The sequence below is a fragment of the Thalia democratica genome, chromosome 7, assembly GCF_965202585.1.
Source record: "Thalia democratica chromosome 7, ktThaDemo2.hap1.1, whole genome shotgun sequence".
NCBI lineage: Eukaryota > Metazoa > Chordata > Thaliacea > Salpida > Salpidae > Thalia > Thalia democratica.
Genome location: NC_139171.1, coordinates 17,461,320 through 17,482,154, shown reverse-complemented (window position 1 = coordinate 17,482,154; position 20,835 = coordinate 17,461,320). Strand labels below are relative to the sequence as shown.

The 20,835-nt window shown below is 26.9% G+C and overlaps 1 protein-coding gene across 1 annotated transcript; it reads right to left on the bottom strand.

The window, feature by feature from the left end:
* Positions 1-1,588: 1,588 nt before the first annotated feature.
* LOC145841732 (uncharacterized) lies at positions 1,589-6,861 on the bottom strand. Its single transcript, XM_082949085.1, has 2 exons — positions 4,763-6,861; positions 1,589-1,890 (listed from the first exon to the last, which is right to left on the bottom strand). Exons 1-2 carry the CDS (start codon positions 6,817-6,819, stop codon positions 1,653-1,655), a joined length of 2,295 nt encoding a protein of 764 aa, XP_082805211.1. The 5' UTR covers positions 6,820-6,861; the 3' UTR covers positions 1,589-1,652.
* Between the last annotated feature and the right edge of the window lie 13,974 nt (positions 6,862-20,835).

The window sequence follows — 20,835 nt, the reverse complement described above, 5'->3', positions numbered from 1 at the left end:
ACTAACACTTTATTATTCATAAGATAAACACTAGAGCATAAATGAAAAGCAAATAAAAGACCCTGAAATTTCTGACTTTACAAAAAACCCGTGTGAAAAACAAGAAATTTTCAATGGTTACAAGTGTAATTTAAAATAACCTATTTCCTAATAATTTTATCACAAGTATGAAAAGTCTAGACAAAAAGTAAAGAAAAATATACAAGTTTTAATAAATTCTGAAGTGTTTGTTGGCAGAAGAAAACACAAAAATAAGTAGTTACAAGCCTTAAAGTGTTAGTTGAAACTTTACTCATAACTTTTTAGTAATATATTTTTAGTTCGGAGATTGCAAGGATAAGTGTTGTTTCAATACTATGCAACACTTTTTTCAATATAAAGTGTATTTTCTTTCATACTTAACAAACTATACGTCTGATCCACAGTTACATACAAACATATATACACATGTATGTAAATAATCTCTTACTTTAAATTAACGTAAAAAAACTAAAACTGATGATTAACATAAAAGATTAGTATAGGTTTGAAAAAAAAAAAAAACTCACATAGTTTTTACTTTAACAAATAAGTAAACTGAAAACATAACTAAAATCAAAAATTTAAAACAAGCTGTATTTTGTATTCTAGTATAGGTACTTTAAAATGTTTTGTTGTATATTAATTTGAAGACTGTTTGAACAAAAGTAACTATTACATTTATATTTCACTTTGTATTTCTAAACTTCGTTATAAGAACTACTAAAATCGAAGAAAAAGTTTAAAACTGTTTATTATAAATAAAACAAAAGCGTGATGTATCCATAGCATTTTTATTTCATTTTGAATCGACATCAAAAAAGACACTATAATGTATAAAAGTTGGCACAAGAATAATGCTAAAGTTAAATTTAGTACAATAAAAGTGTTTTTACTAGTGCCAACTGAGGGTAACTAAAAGGAAAAAATATATATAATCTGACATTTATGTAGAATGTAAGTACAACAGTTTAGTTTGTTTGTTATTGTCAGGTAGATTTCATGATAATAAATTGTAGCATAATGAAACATAAAACATTGTGGCAATGAAAAGCAACAAAATGATTTATAACACAAATAAGAGCACATTTGTGTCCTGTATTACAAAAGATCACATAAGAAAGAATATGGAAAAAAAACTAGTCATTCAATTATTTTTTATAAAAATAGGTTTTCATATATTTAGCATATTAAAGAAAATCAGACTTATAGAATAAAAAGTGTCTTTTCAATTCTTTCAATAAAATTTAAAAACTAAAATATAAACATTAGAACAAAAAGTTAAATCATTATACAGTATTTCAACACAAACAGTTTACCAACAATAGTACTATAAACTTTATAAATTTGTATGAAACTCATATTTTCAATTACCAATTGTTATATTGTATAAAATAGTTTACTTACTAAAGAAAAACTCAAAGTTGTTGAGTAGTTTAATTTTACATTTAAACTAATTTCACAGTTAACTATAAAGATTAAAATTAATAATGTACTTTTATAACAATCACCCTAACGTAAATTTTCTAGCAACCTGCAGCTTTTAACAAACACCGCTAGTGATTTAGCAACCTTCACCTATTGTATGTTCATCTTAGTTGTTACATAGTAATCTTCTAGTGACGTCATCTTTCTTACCACTTGATGCCTGCCTGGTTTACCTGCTGATACTCGCTGTCACGTGACAATGCGCTACTGTTGCGTAGAAACGACGGTGACGTCACTGATGACGAATGACGTATCAGGTGATCGTACGGTCTTGTTACGTCATCGGATCTTACGTCATTGTTGTGGGTTGTCATGGAAACTTTGTGTACAGGTGAAGGACTGGATTCGTAGTTAGTTGACATTGTGTCTTGTCCGTTCTGGTCACTGTAAAAAAATCAATTACAATTAATGATATTCAACTTGTTACATAACTTCAAAATCCGAATAAGATAAAAAAACTGAAATAAAATTAGATATTAAAGTAATCGTGTTTTTTGAATTAGTAAATTTTGGTTTTTTTTTTATACAATTATACATTTATTTTTTGAATAAACTCAATTGCTTCTATTAGTTTTAATATAAATTAACCGATTAATTTTTTTAAATCGTTACTTTAAGTAAAGTAAGTAAAAAATGTGGCTTATTTATAAGTTTTAAAAAAACATTTTGAGTGTGTCATTTCAATTGTTATGAGTAGCATAAAGTAAAAGTGTTACTAGATAAAATTCCAGTCATGTAGTGTGTAAAAGTCTCTCAAAACAGATGTTTAAGTGCCAATTCTCTTATAAATACACATTATGACGTAACTGTAGTTACTTTCATCTCCATCACTCAACGTTTTCGATAAGTTTTTTGGCATCGAATATATTAAATGATTCTATTTAAACTTTTTACCGTGACAGGTTATATATATGTATATATTTTCAAGCAAACCACGCTTGAACTTTTAAGCTTTTTTGGATGTTTTTTAACAACTAGTGAACGCATTAATTCATCAATTTGTTTCATGCGATGTGACATACTTTTATCAAATATAAATCTCGTTGTTACTGACCATGAAATTGGTAATGAGGTTGAAAACAAACAAAATATTTTAGCATCTTATTATGACTCACAATTGTTGCAAAGTAGAGGTCATTAGATCGGCGATAAAAAAATAAATCGATCAGTAAATGCTAACGTTCTAAAATAAAAAGAAAACTGCATTAGTTAAAAATTTTGAATCTTTTCATAAAACTTTTAAATATAATAGTTAAAAAGTACACTACTGAATTTTTAATGTTTAATTTTTAAATAGTTTAATATAAATCCTTACTTATCAACAAAAATTGCTTGTAATCTAGAGAAGTTAAACAAATATAAATAAAACAGTAAAGTTTACAGTTGTAGAATTCACAACATAACGGTTATGGTCACAATATATTTAAACACTAATGTGTATCTTTTTCATTTATCTGTACGCCCATTATTTTACGATTTAAAATCAAATTTAAAATATTAAAACCCTTGGTAGCCTAAACAAAAAAAAGTCAAAACGTTTAACTTAAGAATACTTGCTTATTTGATACTTACGCTTTCAATTTGCTGAAACTTCCAGTGTAAAAGCTGGGGGTGATAATCAGATCTATATCTTGAAATTAGTAAACTGTTAAGACCCTAGTTTGGGAAGGTGGAGCACAAAAGACCAATTTGTTAGCATTAAATTGTAGTTTACATTATGGCCCATTTAGATAATGGGCCATTTTGCAATTGTTGATAGATAAGAAACTATTTATACTTTATATTTTGTCATCTTAGAAAAATTTTAACACCTTTACTTTTAAAATACAGAGTGTAATGAAGAAATTTTAAACAAGAATTCAAAGATTGCTTATTTTAGCTCGTGAATTTTTAAATTTAGTAATTTTGGTAAAGTTTTAAGTTGTTTTTATATATCTTGTACCTTACACTCGTTTTAAGCTTAGTACAAAGAGCATATAGTTTCATTAATTTCTTACTGCATATAGTAGTCAAAGCTAATTTACTTAAAATATAAAAGAGTAGGGAATAATCATTAAAACTTTTGAAACTTTTGCTAACTTTTAAAAAACCTATTTCAAAAAAACTTCAAAAGCTTTAAAAAAATTCTGAGAGGAAAAATTTTTAAAACCATAAAAAGTAGCTTTTATTACCTAGCACAAAAAAAAAGATTTGATTTTTGTTTTAAAAATATGCTAAAACTTTTATAAAGGTTTTTTGTTTACTTTGAAAAGAAGCTAATGATTTTGTATAACAACATTTAGAAAGTTTACATGCAACAAATTAAAAAAATAAGTTCAGAGCTTACGATGATATTAAGTAAAATGAAGTTTTAAAAAAGCCATGAAGCATTTTTTAACAACAAAAGATTTCTGGAAAGCTAAATTAGTTCGATTAAAACATACCTAAGAAGCAAATAACATTATTCACAAAGAAGTAACTTAAAGCTTTGAATTTTGTCAACAAGGCAATTTAATTGAACAAATAGTAAACTCTGAAATGCCGCTGCTTTATAAGTATTATAAAAATAAGTAAAACTTTTCAATGACAACAAGCACATATTAATTTACAATTACTAGACTTTACTTATTTGTTTAATATCTCGTTCTTGATTTTAGATGACTTGCATGCATGTGTTTAATAAAATATGGAAAAAAGCTGCTAAACTTCTGTAATCATTTTTCTACTTAACCTCTTTTGTACAACAAGTGGAAACAACAATTAAACTCAAAAGACCAAACTCTTTTTGTAAGCGAAATAAAGAAAAGGGTTGATTGTTTAGGATTATTTTGAGAACCCTCAACTAAATTATCCTCACAACTTCCCCTTTTATCTATATGACGTCATAATGATAATCGGTCGGCAAAATGTTTTTTAACTCAGCATCATGTTAATTGTTGCTACAAACAAGTGTCCGCATTTTTGCGGCTTTAAGAGACGCGTTCTGATCAATTGTATGTGAGGTTGAAACTACTTTGAGCTAAGAAAAAAAGAAATTCATGAATTACATACCAAGAAAGACTGTTTTACTTCAGTTTTAGCTACGACTATGATTTTAATCTAAATGATTGTATGGTTTTATACAAAACAGCAATATATGACAAATTACTATTCAATTAATAAGTACACACTAGTAGTATTAAGTTTGTATATAGTTGAGTACTACCTATAGATTAAAATGAAAATTTTACGGTTAAAGTAGAACTAGAAATGAATAAAATTAATAAACAACTCTAACCTGCTGCAACCGTTGGTGTATGGCCCTAAAGGTGATGACAGTCTTGTATTTTCTTCATCTACAAGTGACGAAAGGTTACTCATATTAGAGGAGTTTCTAACCAGAACCCGCGGAAACTCGTACGCAGGTGAGTTCTTGTTGCCAGGCAGCAACGACTGGAATTCACTTGCTGCGTCAACAGCCGCGTCTCGGTTGTCCTGGTAACAATCATCGTCTCTTGGTTGAAACATGGGTGGTATGAGCTGATTGATTGCGGGTTCTCTCGTTGGGTGTCGCTGTTGTGACATGTGGTACGACCCACACTCGGCGTAGGTTCGGTTCGACCACTGGGTGTTGTAATCAGGTTGGTTGTTGTGATGACTAAGGTTGTTGTGGGTCGTCGTGACAGGTATGGATGGTTGAGGTCGAAGTTGTTGATTCAGGTAATCTTCAGGATGTCCCTGGAATCCTCGAGGGAGGCTTTGATGGTTCATAGAATGAAATTCACGTTCCAAATCGACAGAGCTTAATGGAAATGCAGTTTTATGGCGTTTGAACTTGGAAAGTCCACTTAGGTGGTGGTAAAACAAACAGTAAGTAGCAGTAGCAAGCACTGTCAGTAGTAACAAAATGGATAAAACTATCAGGGCCAAGTAGACAGGATCTACATAGGAACTAGTTACTGATTTTGGATTGGTCTTGATCAACCTACACTGGGTGTTAGTGACGTCATCAATATTTTGTTCACTGTCATAAACACAAACGTGATACATCATATTACTTTTTAAGTTTTTCAGTTCAGTTGCCAGTTTATTTGCTTTTTTGTCTACTAAAGTAAAATTAGTGGTCATGTATCTCGAAGTCATGTCTTCTACTGCTATGTTATTCCGGTACATTGTACGTTCGTTACAATTGACACATTCACCATATAATACAAGAGTTTGTACGAAGGTAGGTGGTTTATATGGATGCTGCCAGGTTATTTTGATTGAATTGTAATTAACAGAAGCACTGATGAAATTTCTTGCCCTGTATCTAGACTGACATCGAAGTTCTCCAACTTCTTTTAATGACTTCCCAAACAAAATCTGTGGCCCACCTTCGCAAGTGAGATCCTTGTTACTAATTGAAGTTTCGAGCCATGATCTGAAATAATCCAACCAACAATCACAAACCCATTTGTTACCTTTGAAACTTGCAGCTTTGACGCTGTCTAATGAACGAGGTTGAACACTTTTCAGTTTGTTGTAGCTTAGATCTACAAACTTTAGTTCTTCAAACTTAAACAAGGTACCACTGTGAGGTCCATCTTCAATGTTGATGTACTCTATCTGGTTGTGTGACAAGTATAAGTTCTTAAGAGTGTACGGAAGACCCAAAGGTACGTCTGTCAGCTCGTTATTTTGCAAGTTTAAATCTATAAGATTGTTTAAGTGCGAAAATGAGTTCTTTTCAATGTTCTCGTTAGTTATATAGTTCTCTTCAATCATTAGAAACTTTAAACTTACTAAATGATTCAAACTATTACGTTGGATGCTGAGTATAGAGTTATTTTTCAGCGTCAACTTTTTTAAACTTCTTGGCAGGTTTTTAGGTATGAATTCTAACTGGTTGTAATCTAAGTTGATTTCCTCTAATTTATTGTTTTCAGAGAAAGTCTTTGAGTCAAAAGAAGCGTCATTCAGTTGGTTTGACCTCAAAGATAATACCTTCAGTTCTCTCAGGTGATCAAGATACTTGCTAACTCTGGTGATTTTATTGGAATCAAGGTCTAGCTTCTTGATAGTTTTTGGGGCTTTGGGAACTTTGTTAAGGTGGTTGTTATGCATATCAAGGGTCTCAAGATTTTTGAACATACCCAGATGAAAGTCTAGTTGCTGGTCACTTTCAATCTGGTTACCATAGAGAAGTAGAGTAGTTGCTTCGGGCCCTAATACATTCGATGGAATCTCTTTCAGTTCTCTTTCTTGACAGAATATTTTATTACGATTTTGTCGACAGACTTCTTTTTTATCACAATGACAACCGGTTATAATTGTCGTGGTTATCACCATGAACATTATGAACAGTTTCTTCATTTTTGATATCTTGATCCAATATTATAAAATTATTTGCTTTAATTAAATATATATTAACTGAAAAAAGTTACAAAATGTTTTAACTTTATTTGAAAAGTTTAATAACTTTTTTTTAACTTAAGAAGGTAATTAATTTTACTAGTACAAAGGTTCAATAGGCTTCAATTTACATCGAGATTTTTATTTGCCATTTGTACGATGGAACTTTTAGAAGTAAAATAATGGTGTAATTAACAAATTATCACAAAAGGCATCGTGACATGTCAATTTTTCAATTAAGCCATAGTTTTATATAAAATATTTTAGATGTACAAGCAGCACAAAAAAAACCTTTATGCGTTGTCATGACAATCAAGGTGAACTGTTGTCATGGCAACCAAGGTGCTTATGGGCGATAAAGGGAGATAAACAGTTGTAATAACTAAGCCTAATTAAACATTGAGGCAAAATTTGTTTTCCTTTTCACAGAAATTCGTGCACAGGTCTTGTAACCAATAAACACAGTGTCACGTTTGCATATAAAAAAATTCATAACTAAGCTATTAAACGTGAAACAATAATATTTAGTTTAAGGATTTTTATTTTGTGTTGACTTGCAGTGTAAAAAAATTTAGAAATACTTTTCTTTGTTTAAACACTATAAATAAATAAAGCAGACAAAAGTTACAGTATTTCAATTTAAAAAGTAAACTTATACTAATCTTAAGAATCATTAAACAATAAAAGTTTTTATTTACATTATTTTTTTTTTATACATCAATAAAAAGTTTAGTTGTTAGAAAAACTCTGATCGTAAAAATTGGAAAAACTATTTTTGCACTCTTAACAAAGCAGCACGATTTATTATGATGATTCCTTTATGAAAAATGATCTGAAGAATCTTCAGTTTAATTGTCTTTGCAAGAAAAGTTTACACTAAATTTGGCGCGTAAAAGAACTTTTCGGAAAACTTCAAAGGAAAAAATAGTTAAAAGTTTTCTACTTCCAACTCTAAAATCCAAAGTTTTCTCAACGTTAACTTAGTTTTTATTGTGGGAACATAATTAAAAATTTTAAGACTACATAGAATTTGCTAACAATGAAACTTAAAAAACAACTTCAAATAATTTTTGTTATGTGCGAATTAAATTTCTGCAACTAATTTTTTATGCACCTGTATTATAAGCCTCATTTTTTTCAAAATACTAAATCGAGCTTAAATAAGATTATATAAAGAAGAATAGGAAGTTATATTGACACTAATAAAGGTAAGGCGAAGAACTTACAAATTAAAATTAAACTTGACTTTTGTATACTAATTGATAGTAACTTTGAAATATTAAATTGTTATTCGATAGTTTTAAGTGTGTGAAAGTTTACGATTTGAACATTAAGCTCGTAAAACAAAGTTCAAGCTTTTTACAGCAGTTTTAATACAAACATTTTAGTTGCATTTTTTACGATGAAACAACTATTTTTTTCCATGTAAAAAGACCATTAAAAGTAACAACAAAAAACATTAAATGAAATCAGGTTTTTCAACTCTATAACTTTAGTTGTAAAATGAAAACATTCAGCAACTACTGCTTAAAAGAATAAATTTTTAAAAACACTAAATATTTTTATTATTTGCTAGTTTATGCAAAAATATTTTAAAAACATTCCGTTTGAAACTTAACTGTAACCGGTATAAAATTAAGTTAAGTTTAAAAGTAACCAATAAGGTTCACAAACAAAATATTTTCTCATTATAAGTGATTAATATAAATTTCACAACGTATTCTTTAAAAATAGAACTTGTACCTGTTTTAGAATGTAGTCAATGTTTATCTACTTGAAAAGCACATAAACAAATAAAGTTAAAATTTAACTTTTAAGTTTTGAGGGTGAGAAATTTTAATTTCAGTACTAATCCTTATTTTTGTTGTCACGTAGTTCAACAAAATCTAACAAAACGTCAGACCTCGCTATAAAGAACAATTGAAATGATCAAAGATGTGTAAATATTGGCGCCACCTTAGAATTTTATATAAATTAAAATTGTTAACCTACCAGACAATAGTTTTGCAGAGGTGCAACTGCCTTAGAATCTAAAATAACTTATTGATCGATTTAATTATTTCAAAATACCGAAAGATTTCTATTACTACTTGGACTTGTTTCGCATTTCACACGTAAAAAACACGAAAACAAAAAAAAAATTTAAAGTATTACGATCTTAAAACGTCATAAGTCCAACATTACAAAATTGTTCTTAAACGAGTTTATTTTTCGGCATTTTAGCCGTCAAAATTAAGATTAATCTTTTTTTCTCCCCAAAATCTTTTTTTTTACATATCTAATTTAACAATAAAACTCAACAGCCTCAAGGTTGGTTCAGCGTTTAATTAGAAATCAATTAGAGGCCAATAAAGAGATAAGCACTTGTACAAAGAAAGAGGCTAATTTGTATGTAATTACTAATGTTAAAAAATTAAGCTATCTAAATATAGAGATATAAATCTGATTAATATTTAAATGTAAACTACCTGTACTTTATATAATTTTTAAAACATGTAAGTAAGCTTACAGGAAGTAAATAAAAATACAATCTAAATAAAACAACTTAAGTCAAACCAGACTTTGCTACACACAGTCAAAGTAACGTAAAGTTATAAAATATCAAAAAAGTTGACTGGTTAAGCAAACAAAAATATAAAATTTAATCTTCACCGATCAACGCCTTATTAATAAATAAAAAATTACTGATATTTAACAAAATATAACGTGCCCGAAAAAGCTTCTTATTTTTTTTTTAATTTTAATAAATAAAATTTTAATTAATTAAAAATTTAATTTTAATTGTTAGCATGTTGACAAACGGTTGTTTATTTTGCTGCTCTTGAAGTGGCTTCAATAAATTTTGATTCAATTTAGAATTTTTTTTTATATTGACAGTAACTTTGTGAATTTAAATTAGTTTAATATATTTTTAACTTAGTTTTTTTATCAAACAATTTAAGTAGACTTTTAAGGGAAGTTTTTGTTTTTGTTTGTTGCTGGTTTTATTGTGACCAAGATGTTTGTTGTGTTTCAAATATTTAAAGACTTAAACTAAAAACTATTTAGTAAGTTTAGTTTTAGTTATATATGTTTAGAGATTGTTTTAAATTGATTTAAATAAAAACAAAGTACTTTGTATTGAGGCTTTTAACAAATAAAATACTGATGCTTAGAATAAAATACTTGAAACTATCAAAACTTACAATTTTGTAAGTAAACAAAAACTAATACAAACTTATTTTTCAAAAAACAAATACAAAGAAAAAGAGTTTATTTTACAACAAAAAGTTAAAAATGGGTATTTTTCTACTTGTTTTAGTTTCTAATGACCGTTTAATTATGTTGTATGTTAGATAAAACAAAGTTTTAATGTTTGTTGCAACACACATGCTTGTTATTTGTATCAAAACACATTTACTCTCTCATAGAGAAGTTTAATTAATTACCTTTATTAATAAACAAACAAAAAAACAATAGTGAAAGTTTCAAAGTTTTGTATAGGCCTATTATCGCGTCTCAATTTAAATATTAGTAATATTAAAACTTGTTTATCAGAAAACAGTTTTCTCATTAGTTTTCCAAGTAAAACATGTTTAAGCCCTTTCTTAATTAATGTTGAAAGTTAATATTATACTGAAAACATTTATACTACTTAAATAATTGTGAAGTTAAAAATGTTTTAGTGTTAATACATACTAAAATACTTTAATATAGCTTTTTTAGTACTGTAATTTTTAATTTAATTTTCAAGACACACAAAAAAGTAAAAATATCCATTCATGTCTCTATGGCACAAGACAAATCAAAAATATATTTCTTTAATGTTTAAAACTTTTCAAATACAAGTTGTATAATTATTAAGAAAAAACGCTTTTCAAACTGAACAAAAACTACAGTTGTCTAATAATTGAAACTAGTTAAAGTAATTATTGAAAACAAAGACTGATCTTCATAGTGATTGCAAAGTAACTTAATATTTAGTTACATACAAGTAGGCCGCTTACTTGACATTTGAAAGACTTATCGGCTTCAGTGGCAATTTTTTAACTTGATCCCTGGTAGAAAATAATTTTCATTCTAGTGGGGCGAATCGTCTTATTTTGGTGCTTCAAACCAGTTCACGGTAGATTTAATTTAAAAGAGTCAAAGTTTTTAAACGCTTTATTAATTTTGTTTTTTGTTTGCACAACAAACTTTTTAAAACTATCTCGCATTTAATATAAAATAAAAATACCATTTTATCGTGAAGAATTATAAATCGGCGGTTTACGCTAATGAAAATAAACTATTTTGTATACTTTTTCCGATGGCATTAAAAAGTCGTAAAATCGATATTTTTTAACGCAAACAAACTTTTAAAACTGCCGTAAAATCAGAGCATATTTAAAACGAAAACGCTTTCTCAGCATTGCAAACAAACTGAAACTCCTGCCAAAAATCATCTTTCAACAAAGTTAATTTTCAATTTGAGCGTTTTTAAACATTATTTGTTAGAAAAATATTTTTTTTATTTTATTAAAGACCGCCTCGAATGCTCATTAAACCGAGTTTTTGTTGATTTTGGCACAAAAACCGGACAAAACGCGCCGAAAGTTAAACAAGACGAGCACAATTTAGCCTCTGCGTAGAGAAATTATACATAAAACTGTTTACTAACTGGCTTATCGTCGAAATTAGTTCAATATATAGTAAAATTGAATGTTTGCAAAGCTGTCGTAATTGCATAGTTACCTTGTAGTTGCTATGGAAATATTGGGGTGAGATATCAAAGGCACACAGCTGAGCATATAGGTTAATTGGTTGATCTGACTAGCGTGGTAATCGGAATAAAAAGGTTAAAAGTTTAGAAAGGTAGAATGTATCTTTTGTTTCTGTACAAAAATAAATGTGAATCAATTCGTCTTAATCGATTATGTTTAAATTTAGACTCATGTTGTAGCAGTATTATGTCGACGGTTGTATAGTATCACATTTCCGCCTACTGTTTCCTTGGCACGTGCATAAGTGTATATTTTACAGAATGCTACACACTGCTTACTTTAGATATTGAAACACAATTGTGAAGATTTTTGACTTATTTTTAAATGACACGAAGTAAACCCATAAATTGAAACATAAAAATTTCGCGAATTTGTTTATTGTTTACATGCATGAAAATTTAAATTTTCGTAACAACTGCTTTATTTTATTTACTTTTTTTTTAATTACAGTGAAAAAATATAAACAGACAATTGAGTGTGATCGTTTTGATGTTTCAATGAATGAAAGCTATAAAAAGTTTTTTGCTGTATTTAGAATATAGTATTGGTATAAAAAAGTTTGTTTTAATAACAAACGTGATGCCAATCATTTCTTTTATGTGATAATCAATCTTTATTTTGACTTCAGAGACACTAAAACCTGCGTTTGTTTTTATTTGCAAAGTAATTTAAATAAATACACACTTAGCGAAGAGCTTCTTAAGCAATTTCAATATCATAATGGCTTATTTGGCTAAAAGTTATATTTTTAAATATCTTTTTGACTTTTAAAACCAATTTAAAATATTTTGTTCTAAATGTTTAAGTTTAAAATAAGTGAACAAAACAAAACGGAGTAAAATAACTGTTTAAACCTCAATTCAATATCATAGATAAAACAGTTAATAATCAATAATTTAAGTAGTAGTATTAATAGCGACCGATAAATCAGTTTAATTGATTTTTTCATTTCTGCAACGATTTTAGAACAAAATATAAACATACGCCCAAAAAAACAAACGCACGTCTAATAGTTTCAGTATATTTCAAATATAAATGACATGTAAAACAAGTCGAGTACATACTAATAATTAAACATGTTTTACAGCCGTTGTAACAATTTCAAAATATAATGTAAACAAAGTACAATGACGTAATAATCGCATTTCAAGCTTGTAAATTTGTAGAGCGAACTTTTGTTAATTTCAAACTCTCTTTGGTGGCATGTTGTTTTTATAAAAACTTTCAACTTGAAGCTTACTGAATTAGCCGTTATAAAATTCTGTGTGACAATGCAAATATTTTTATTATTTTTTAGTACCGCTCCCAACGTTTTTTTTAACGACTGTGGTGTGTTGAAAACAAACTATAAATTATAAATTAAATTAATGACATATATAATATTGAAAGAAATTAACTATTATTAGAAAAATATTCTTCAATGTAATTAAATTTTAAATCAGATAAAAAAACTAAATAAATCTAAAATTAACTTTCATTAGAAGCTTTAATTCCTAACGCTTTGAATCTCGACAAATTATTGTAGTCGATTGGTTCAAGTTAAATCGTATTTTTTTTTATCAGCTACACATTAGCACAATACTGTATTTAATCAGATTTTTTCGAGAGTTTTTCAAGTGCTTTTTCACAGCAGTAACTTTCATGTTATAAAGAAACTAGAAAGTTGCCACTTAAAAAATTTAGCGTTTAATTCGAATTTTTTGTGAGCATAATCCCACTAATTTTTTAATCATCTAAAATTATCAGAAAGTAAAACGTATTGAAAATTAAAGTAAACCATAATTTTGAAAGAAAAAAGTATGCTATATAATATAAATTTTTTGTAGTTCGTTTTGTCAATACTAAAAACAGGTAACCTGATATGGGGGCTCGTTTCACGCTTGAATGATTTTCCGCGTTATTGTTTTGTAAACTGGATTTTTCTCTCCTGCCGAGTTTACACTAAACACTGCAACATCTTAAGTCGCCTCTTTAAAGTAGATTTTTGTATTTTGACTTATTGTACGGTGACTAATTAGTTAATGTTGGTATAAAGCTATTAATAATCTGGTATTTTAGTATATCTGTATATATATAATTTAATTTAAGAATAAATCGCATACTAAACTTATGTTAAATCTCTATGTCAAAAGTACACTGATAAAAAACTTACATATCTTTAAAATTGTGTAAGTAAAAGTTTTTGTTGAAATTTTGTTAATAAACTTAAAAGCTTTAAAGTAGTCGTATCCAACTTTAGTCGAATAACAACAACAATAAAAATATCAAAAAACTTTTGAAAGCTTTTAGCCAAAAGATAAAAATATGCTAAATTACTAGAGCCATCAAATAACAATTATATAAAAAAACAAGCTTCCCAATTCAAGCAGTTCCAACTTAATATTTTTCAAAACATTACCAATAAAGCAAAGTAAACTTGTATTTACATAGAAGCTTTGCAACAAGATTATTTTACTGAAGAGACTTGCACAGTTCCCTTTAAACCCGGCTGTTTTCGACTTTATTTTATAAAGTTACGTCATCAAAACGCATTAAACTTGTATAAAATTTAAAAAATAAGCTTTAAAAACTTTAACAAATTAGTTTATGTCGATTCGGTGTTTATAAGACCTGTAATTTTAAACAGTTATGGTCATATTTAGTTTATATAAAAAGTATAAGTTGGAGAGTTTAATCCATTTTCCTAATATTCTTTTATAAGCACACAGTTTTAAAAAAAAGTTTTAGTTTTTTCAGAAAACGTTATATAAAGTTTAATTAAGTTTCCATACTGGTTTTAAATTCGGAAAAAAATACCGAAAAAACACAGACTAGTACCTGACTTTTACATCATTTCAAAGCATATGCTAAGTTTTTAAGTAAAAACGACATATGCTGTATAAAAAAAAATTAAGACAAACAAACAATTAACTAAAGTAAAGGCAAATATTTAGCTAACAATTAACTTTGTGAGGCTTCAACAAAACATTAAACTCATAAAACGCTTTAACTGTTCACCAAAGATGGTTCAAACAAAAGCTGAAGTATAAATTTAGTTCACAAACTAAACGTAAAAGTACTAAAGTTGTGTTTTGAGATATAGTTTAAGTTAGGTTTGATTTAATTTTGTTTGTTAAGGTATTTTGAAAATGCTTAAATGTTAGGTTTTAAAAGAAACTATTTTACTATCAAGCTTATATAATACACCATTTGGAACGCAAATAGATTAAAGTTGTATTTTAGTTCTCACTTAATTATCGAATTTTACAACTGCACTGTATAAATTTTAGTGTGTGTATTTATAAATCGAAATATAATATTTCTTTTAAAATCTAATATTTTGGCACACTCAAACATACATAGTTTACACAAACTTAACCTTTTTAAGTACTAAAAAAGCTTATTGTCTATTATAGGAAAAATAAAACAATCACTAAAAGAAATTCGTGGATAAAAAATTTTAATAAAGAGCTATCTAAACGAAATCAAAATCACAACCAATAAAATAATTTGTAACTGCCACCAACAAAGCAAAACTAATTTGTTGAGACAGTCAAATTTTTTCTGCAAACTTCAACTTCTACCACAAGGTAGTGATCACAAATACGCTTCATATTTTACGCGTCACTGATTTCTACTTTCTTTCAATTCTCTTATGTTAATGATTTCTCTCGTTTTATGTCATCTTGAATCCAGGTGAATACTCAAATGATTTTAGTGGTTCTGTCTGATATATGAATTATTTTTAAAACGACTCTTAATAGACCAATTTGGTTGAAATTAAGCAGATGCTAAGCGTAACCTAAATTACAATAGTTATACTTCCGTCTTTTTCCTATACTGTTAAAAAATGTTATTAAAGTCTTTGAAAACAATAATCAATGCAGTTTTCTCGTATTTAAATCTTTTAATCTTTTTTGTTACAGATATTACTTGTTTAAACAATTATTTAAAAAAAAAAACATAATAGATAAAAAATTTACACGTATTTATATAATTTAGAAATAATGATAAATTTATGAACTAAAACTACTTGATAACTCTAATAGTATAATTAATAAAGTAAACTCAAAGTTAAAACCAAAGTTTAAGTTTGATTATTTCTGAAATGTTTAAGTTTTATGGTTAACAATCTAATATTTTGTATCGAAAAGTATAATTTTAAATTTTGATGCTGATAAAGATAAAACTTTTAAAATATTTTGTGATAAGATAATTTTATGTAAAAATATAAAACCTTTTGTATACTTGTTTGGTCAAATTTCGAATTAAGTTTTCTTAGTAATTTAAAGGTAATTTGAAGCTAATTGAGAATTTTAAGAAATTTTTAAAATACAGTTATTTTTTCAGCTTATTAAAACACTTTTATAAATACGAGCTTTAGTATTTTTCAAAATTAATAGTGTATTTTTGAAAGTAATCTCAGTAAAACACATAAAACTTGTTGTGTCTTGATATGAAATATTTTACTGCAAATAAAAATATTGAAAGTAAACTATTTTTAAAGTTTAGCGAAGGTTGTTTACAGAAAAAGTTAAATGTTATAGATAAGCTGTCACTTTATCATCTTTAACATTATTAAGTTTTACATAAACTTAAATTTCGAGATTTAAATACAACAAAATAATGTGTTGTTTTCTAAAATGCAAATGTCGTTCACAATACTAAACGTATGAATAGTTATTATTTATTACGATTACAGTTTAAGAGTATCTTATACTTACACAAACGGATAACACTTGTTATAAAATTATTTAAACAGCTCTAATCAAAGTTTTGAAAGTTTATTGTATAAGTAAAGTATCATCTTGTTCTTTTTTGTTATATGTTTTAAAATTAAATAAAAAGCTTTACTTTTTATACAACATTAAATCAAGTTTGTCCTTTTTTTTTCTTTTTTTTTATTAAAAAAAATCTATACAACAGAAATTTTGTTAATTGATCAAAAAGTTTTAAATGCTTAAAAACTATGAAACATTTTAAATGATTTTTTCTTTGAAATAGCTTTAAAATTAATTAGTATAGAAACTTTTATATCTTAATGTTTTATTCATGTACGAAGTTTGACATTAAATATTTCAAAACTTTTATACCTCAAGAATTTTCTTTTAGTTTCCGTATTTTAGTAATTTGATAGCTAACACAACTAAAATTTGAGATGCAAAATATATGTGACAAGTTCAAAGTTGTTTTAGTGCATGCTTCATAAAACTTTATATTGTATGTCTTTGTAGTTTGTAGTTTTTATAAAACTAGCTACAAGTTATATTTGTTAGTTAGAGTTTATTCAAGGATTTTCATTTCTTCTAATAACTAAAGTAGCTTAATGACTAACACTTTACTAATAGTTAATATTATTTTATAGTTATTTTACACTTGAATAACTTTTGAAGCCTGTAGTGAAAGATAATCTTTTCAAACTGTTTTTAAACAAAAAAGATAAACCTTTTTCATTAATTCTGAAATGACTGTTGTTGAAATGGTGACATGTTCATTTAACAAATATGCACAAAATAAACAATGATTATAATCTTTTCGTTTCATCACAATATAAACCAATAACAATCCTTCGTGACATCATAAATATGTTGTAATTACAGCGGTAGGTAGTTTAAATCAAAGTGATTACAAGCAAGTTGTTTCATTTAGTGCTTAAAAATTTTTATTTTCATTAGCTGTATTTAAACTTCATTTAATGAATTTTTAGGCAGTGTAGTTTTATAATTTAAGCAGTAAGCAAATTATAAAACAATTTACGACAATTTTCATGATTACTAATTGTATGAATTATTACATAAACTATTATGCGTAGAAGAACAAATTTTAGATCATAGATTTGAAGTTTTAAACAACAGATCTGTTGTATTTTTAGCAGCACTTTTTTATTTGATTTACTGGCAGTTATTTTTTCAGGTTTTGCTTTAAACCAAACTACAATATGTAATAATACTTATAAAAAAGTGATGTTAAAGGCATATTTCAAATATACTATTATTTTGATGGATTTATTTATTTTATCAACAACCTCCAGCTTCTGCAAGGCAATAAATTTTATCTAACCAAACGTATTTCTCACGACAAAATGCAGCAAAACATATACAGATAGTAAACACGCCGCATACGTCTCGTGTGTGACGTCATCATGAAGTATTTAGCCTTAATGTAACGTCAAAATAGCAACATGTGTTTGCCGGCAAGTATAAGTGGTGTAAAGATCAAATTTAAACTTTTTTGTCGGTTGCTCTAGCTAAAATGCTTAAAAGTATTAAGTTATGGCGTTTTTTGTAGTTGTCACACTTTTGGATTATACTTTCGGTTTTTTATGTATGAGGTTAAATAATCTCTATGTACTTATAAGGTTAACTACAAAGTTACAAGTTTTTAAGGGTCGACCAAACATGCTTTTCATACTTTAATTTGTTACAATGTGCCGTAAAAGTCTTAATCACAATCACATTTCTGAGTTGCCCCGTTTATTTAATTTTTAAGTCTAAAATACGGACTATTTTTATATATCCATAAAATAATGAATCTATAATTAGTGAAATTTGTACTAAAATATTATTCTTACCTTCAACTTTTTTATTTAGTTTAACATACTTGAACTGATGTTCAAAAGTTTAAACCATTATCAGCCTTTATTACGTTATAATGCTTGTGGTCTCTCCCTGTTAATCAGATTGCTGCTGATTTTCTTTTGTTCTTTATATCATCATCAATTGTCTAATGTATTGTTTATCATCAAAAGCATAACAGAGAAACTAAATGTTGATACAAGAAATTCTTTTGGACAATATTTTGAAGGTAAAAAAAATTGAATGAAAACCAATGAATTTCTTGATAAAACGAGGATAAAATATCTTGACAGTCTAGTATTTTTTTAATTTTTTGAAGAAAAGTCATAAATACTCATGTCTTTTTGGGGTCAATATTTAAAAAGATACATTATTTATATTAAATTTTTATGTAAAACATTTGTTAGAAGTTTTGAAGTAAGCGTAGAATCATAAAATTCAAAACAAATTTACTTTCTATGTTGTATATAAGAGTTTTAGCTTCATTGTTTACCATTTAACAAACTGTTTAAAAACTCCATACTTTTTAAAAGTGAGTAGAGTATGCGCAAACTTATTGCAGCTTTAAAAAGTGTTTCTGCTGTTATATTGATTTTTGTGAAAGTTTTTAAACAGTAGATATTTGAAATTTAATTGATAGACAAAATTGATTATTTTACAACAATCTGCTCATGTAAGTATTATATTCCGCTACTATACACTTAATTATTAATTTGAACATAAGAATCTTATCAGTGTCAAGTACATGAGAATATTTCTTCATTAACCAGTTTAAAATGTTTGTTTAATTTAAATTTGGTATCTGCTAACGACACCTCGTATTAATGATGTTTCACTTTTTAGTTTGCTAAAGATTGATCATGTCATTGAAGGCGGCATAAAAATAAAAGACAAGTATAGTTTTAGAGTTATAGTTTAAAAAACCTTCCTTAAAATTACTTCAGCAAATCAGTTGTTAAAAGATGGATAGATATGCTTTGCAAACAGTCACTTTTCACACTGTTTTTTGCAAAGCATCACTTGTTCACGGCTTAACTTTTGCACGGGTGTCAGTTGTGCAAAAAGAGTTACTCTTACTAACGTCACTTTTGTACATGTGTCAAATATGCAAAAAGAGTTACTTTTTCTAAGCGTCACTTTGCTAAGCGTCACTTTTGTACAGGTGTCACTTTTATAAGACTTAACTTTTTCACAATGCTTCAATTTTTCCCGAGTGACAGTTTTGTACGGGTTGCACTTTTGCACGATTGAATTGTTAACAAATTAACAGTTCATTACTTTAAAGTTAAACTTATACTATATACTTAGTTTTTTAAGTTTCTAAATAAGGGAATTCTAAAAAAGTAAACTCACATTAAACAATTGACAGTCAAATACAACAATGACAACTATTATAAATCAAGTTGTATACAATATAGTGTAAACAAGTAAACAAATACTATAAAAGGTTTGATTTTGTATTGTAATCTATATAGCTAGGACCTATCATAGATATACAAAATTGTGAATGATGAAATTAATTACTTTAAAGACCAATGATACAATTATTTTACATTTATACTATATAACCATGGTTTTATATATAGACACTGTTAAACGAAAACAAAGTTAATAGTAAAAAAGAGTTTTGTTTTTTAACAGACTTATAAATACCTACATTCATTTGCTCTATTAAAAATGCTTTTACTACATTATATAATGAAAAAACTTAACTAAACATGTTACTATAAAAAATACTTTTGTAATTTAAATAGCGAAAAAAACAAATGTGCGTTACAGACAGCTTACAATAAAAATGATTGTGGTTTTGTCAAACTTCCATAAGCATATAGGAGAAATATTCACTCTTGCCATTAACACTTTATTATTCATAAGACAAACACTAGAACATGATTGCAAAGCAAATAAAAATCCTAAGAATTTTTATCTATACAAAAGACCGTGAGAAAACAATAAACTAAAACCAATTTAAACTAAAATAAACTTATGTATGTCATACTTTTCAAAAAAATAAAAAAAGTACCTAGATTAAATGTAAAAATTTACAAAGTTTTACAGTAATTTTTTAAGTGTTTCTACTAGCTACACACATTAAGCGATTTTTATCAATCGAACATGAGTGTGTAAAATTTTTGATGATATACGTCGCAATTTCATTTCGTATTTTTATTTTAATGCACGTGTAGTACATTCTATTTTTATAAAAATCTATTTCACTTCTCATTATAAGTTTAAAGTCTAGAAAATGGTAAAACTAATTTAACGCTTTTATATTCTGTATGAAATAACTAATGTACTCTAATATCTAAAATACTAAATTAAGTGTAGCTTGAAATAAAACTTACTTCTAATTTTGTTTATTTTGAACACAAATAGTCTAAGACAATACTTAAGAACTACATTAAACTTACAACCACTCAAAGTCTAACTAAACATGATTTTTTAATTAAAAAATATATACAAAGTGATACTTAATTTTGCAGTAAAGTTATGCAATTTTAACTTTTAATTTACTTTAACTGAAGACTTTTAAAATACTGCAATAATTGTGCTTTTATAAGGTAACTTTATATAACATATCAGATCTATCATTTTGTTTTACTGGAAAGTAAGTATGTTAGTATTAAACTTAAATGTTTTTTATAACAATAACCAGACTTAAAACTTTGTATTTTTTGTTA

Coding starts and splice junctions, on each gene's coding strand:
- LOC145841732 (XM_082949085.1), bottom strand. CDS start 6,819: ATGAAGAAACTGTTCATAATGTTCATGGTGATAACCACGACAATTATA. Junction 1,891..4,762: donor TACACCAACGGTTGCAGCAG/GTTAGAGTTGTT, acceptor ATTTTTTTACAG/TGACCAGAACGGACAAGACA.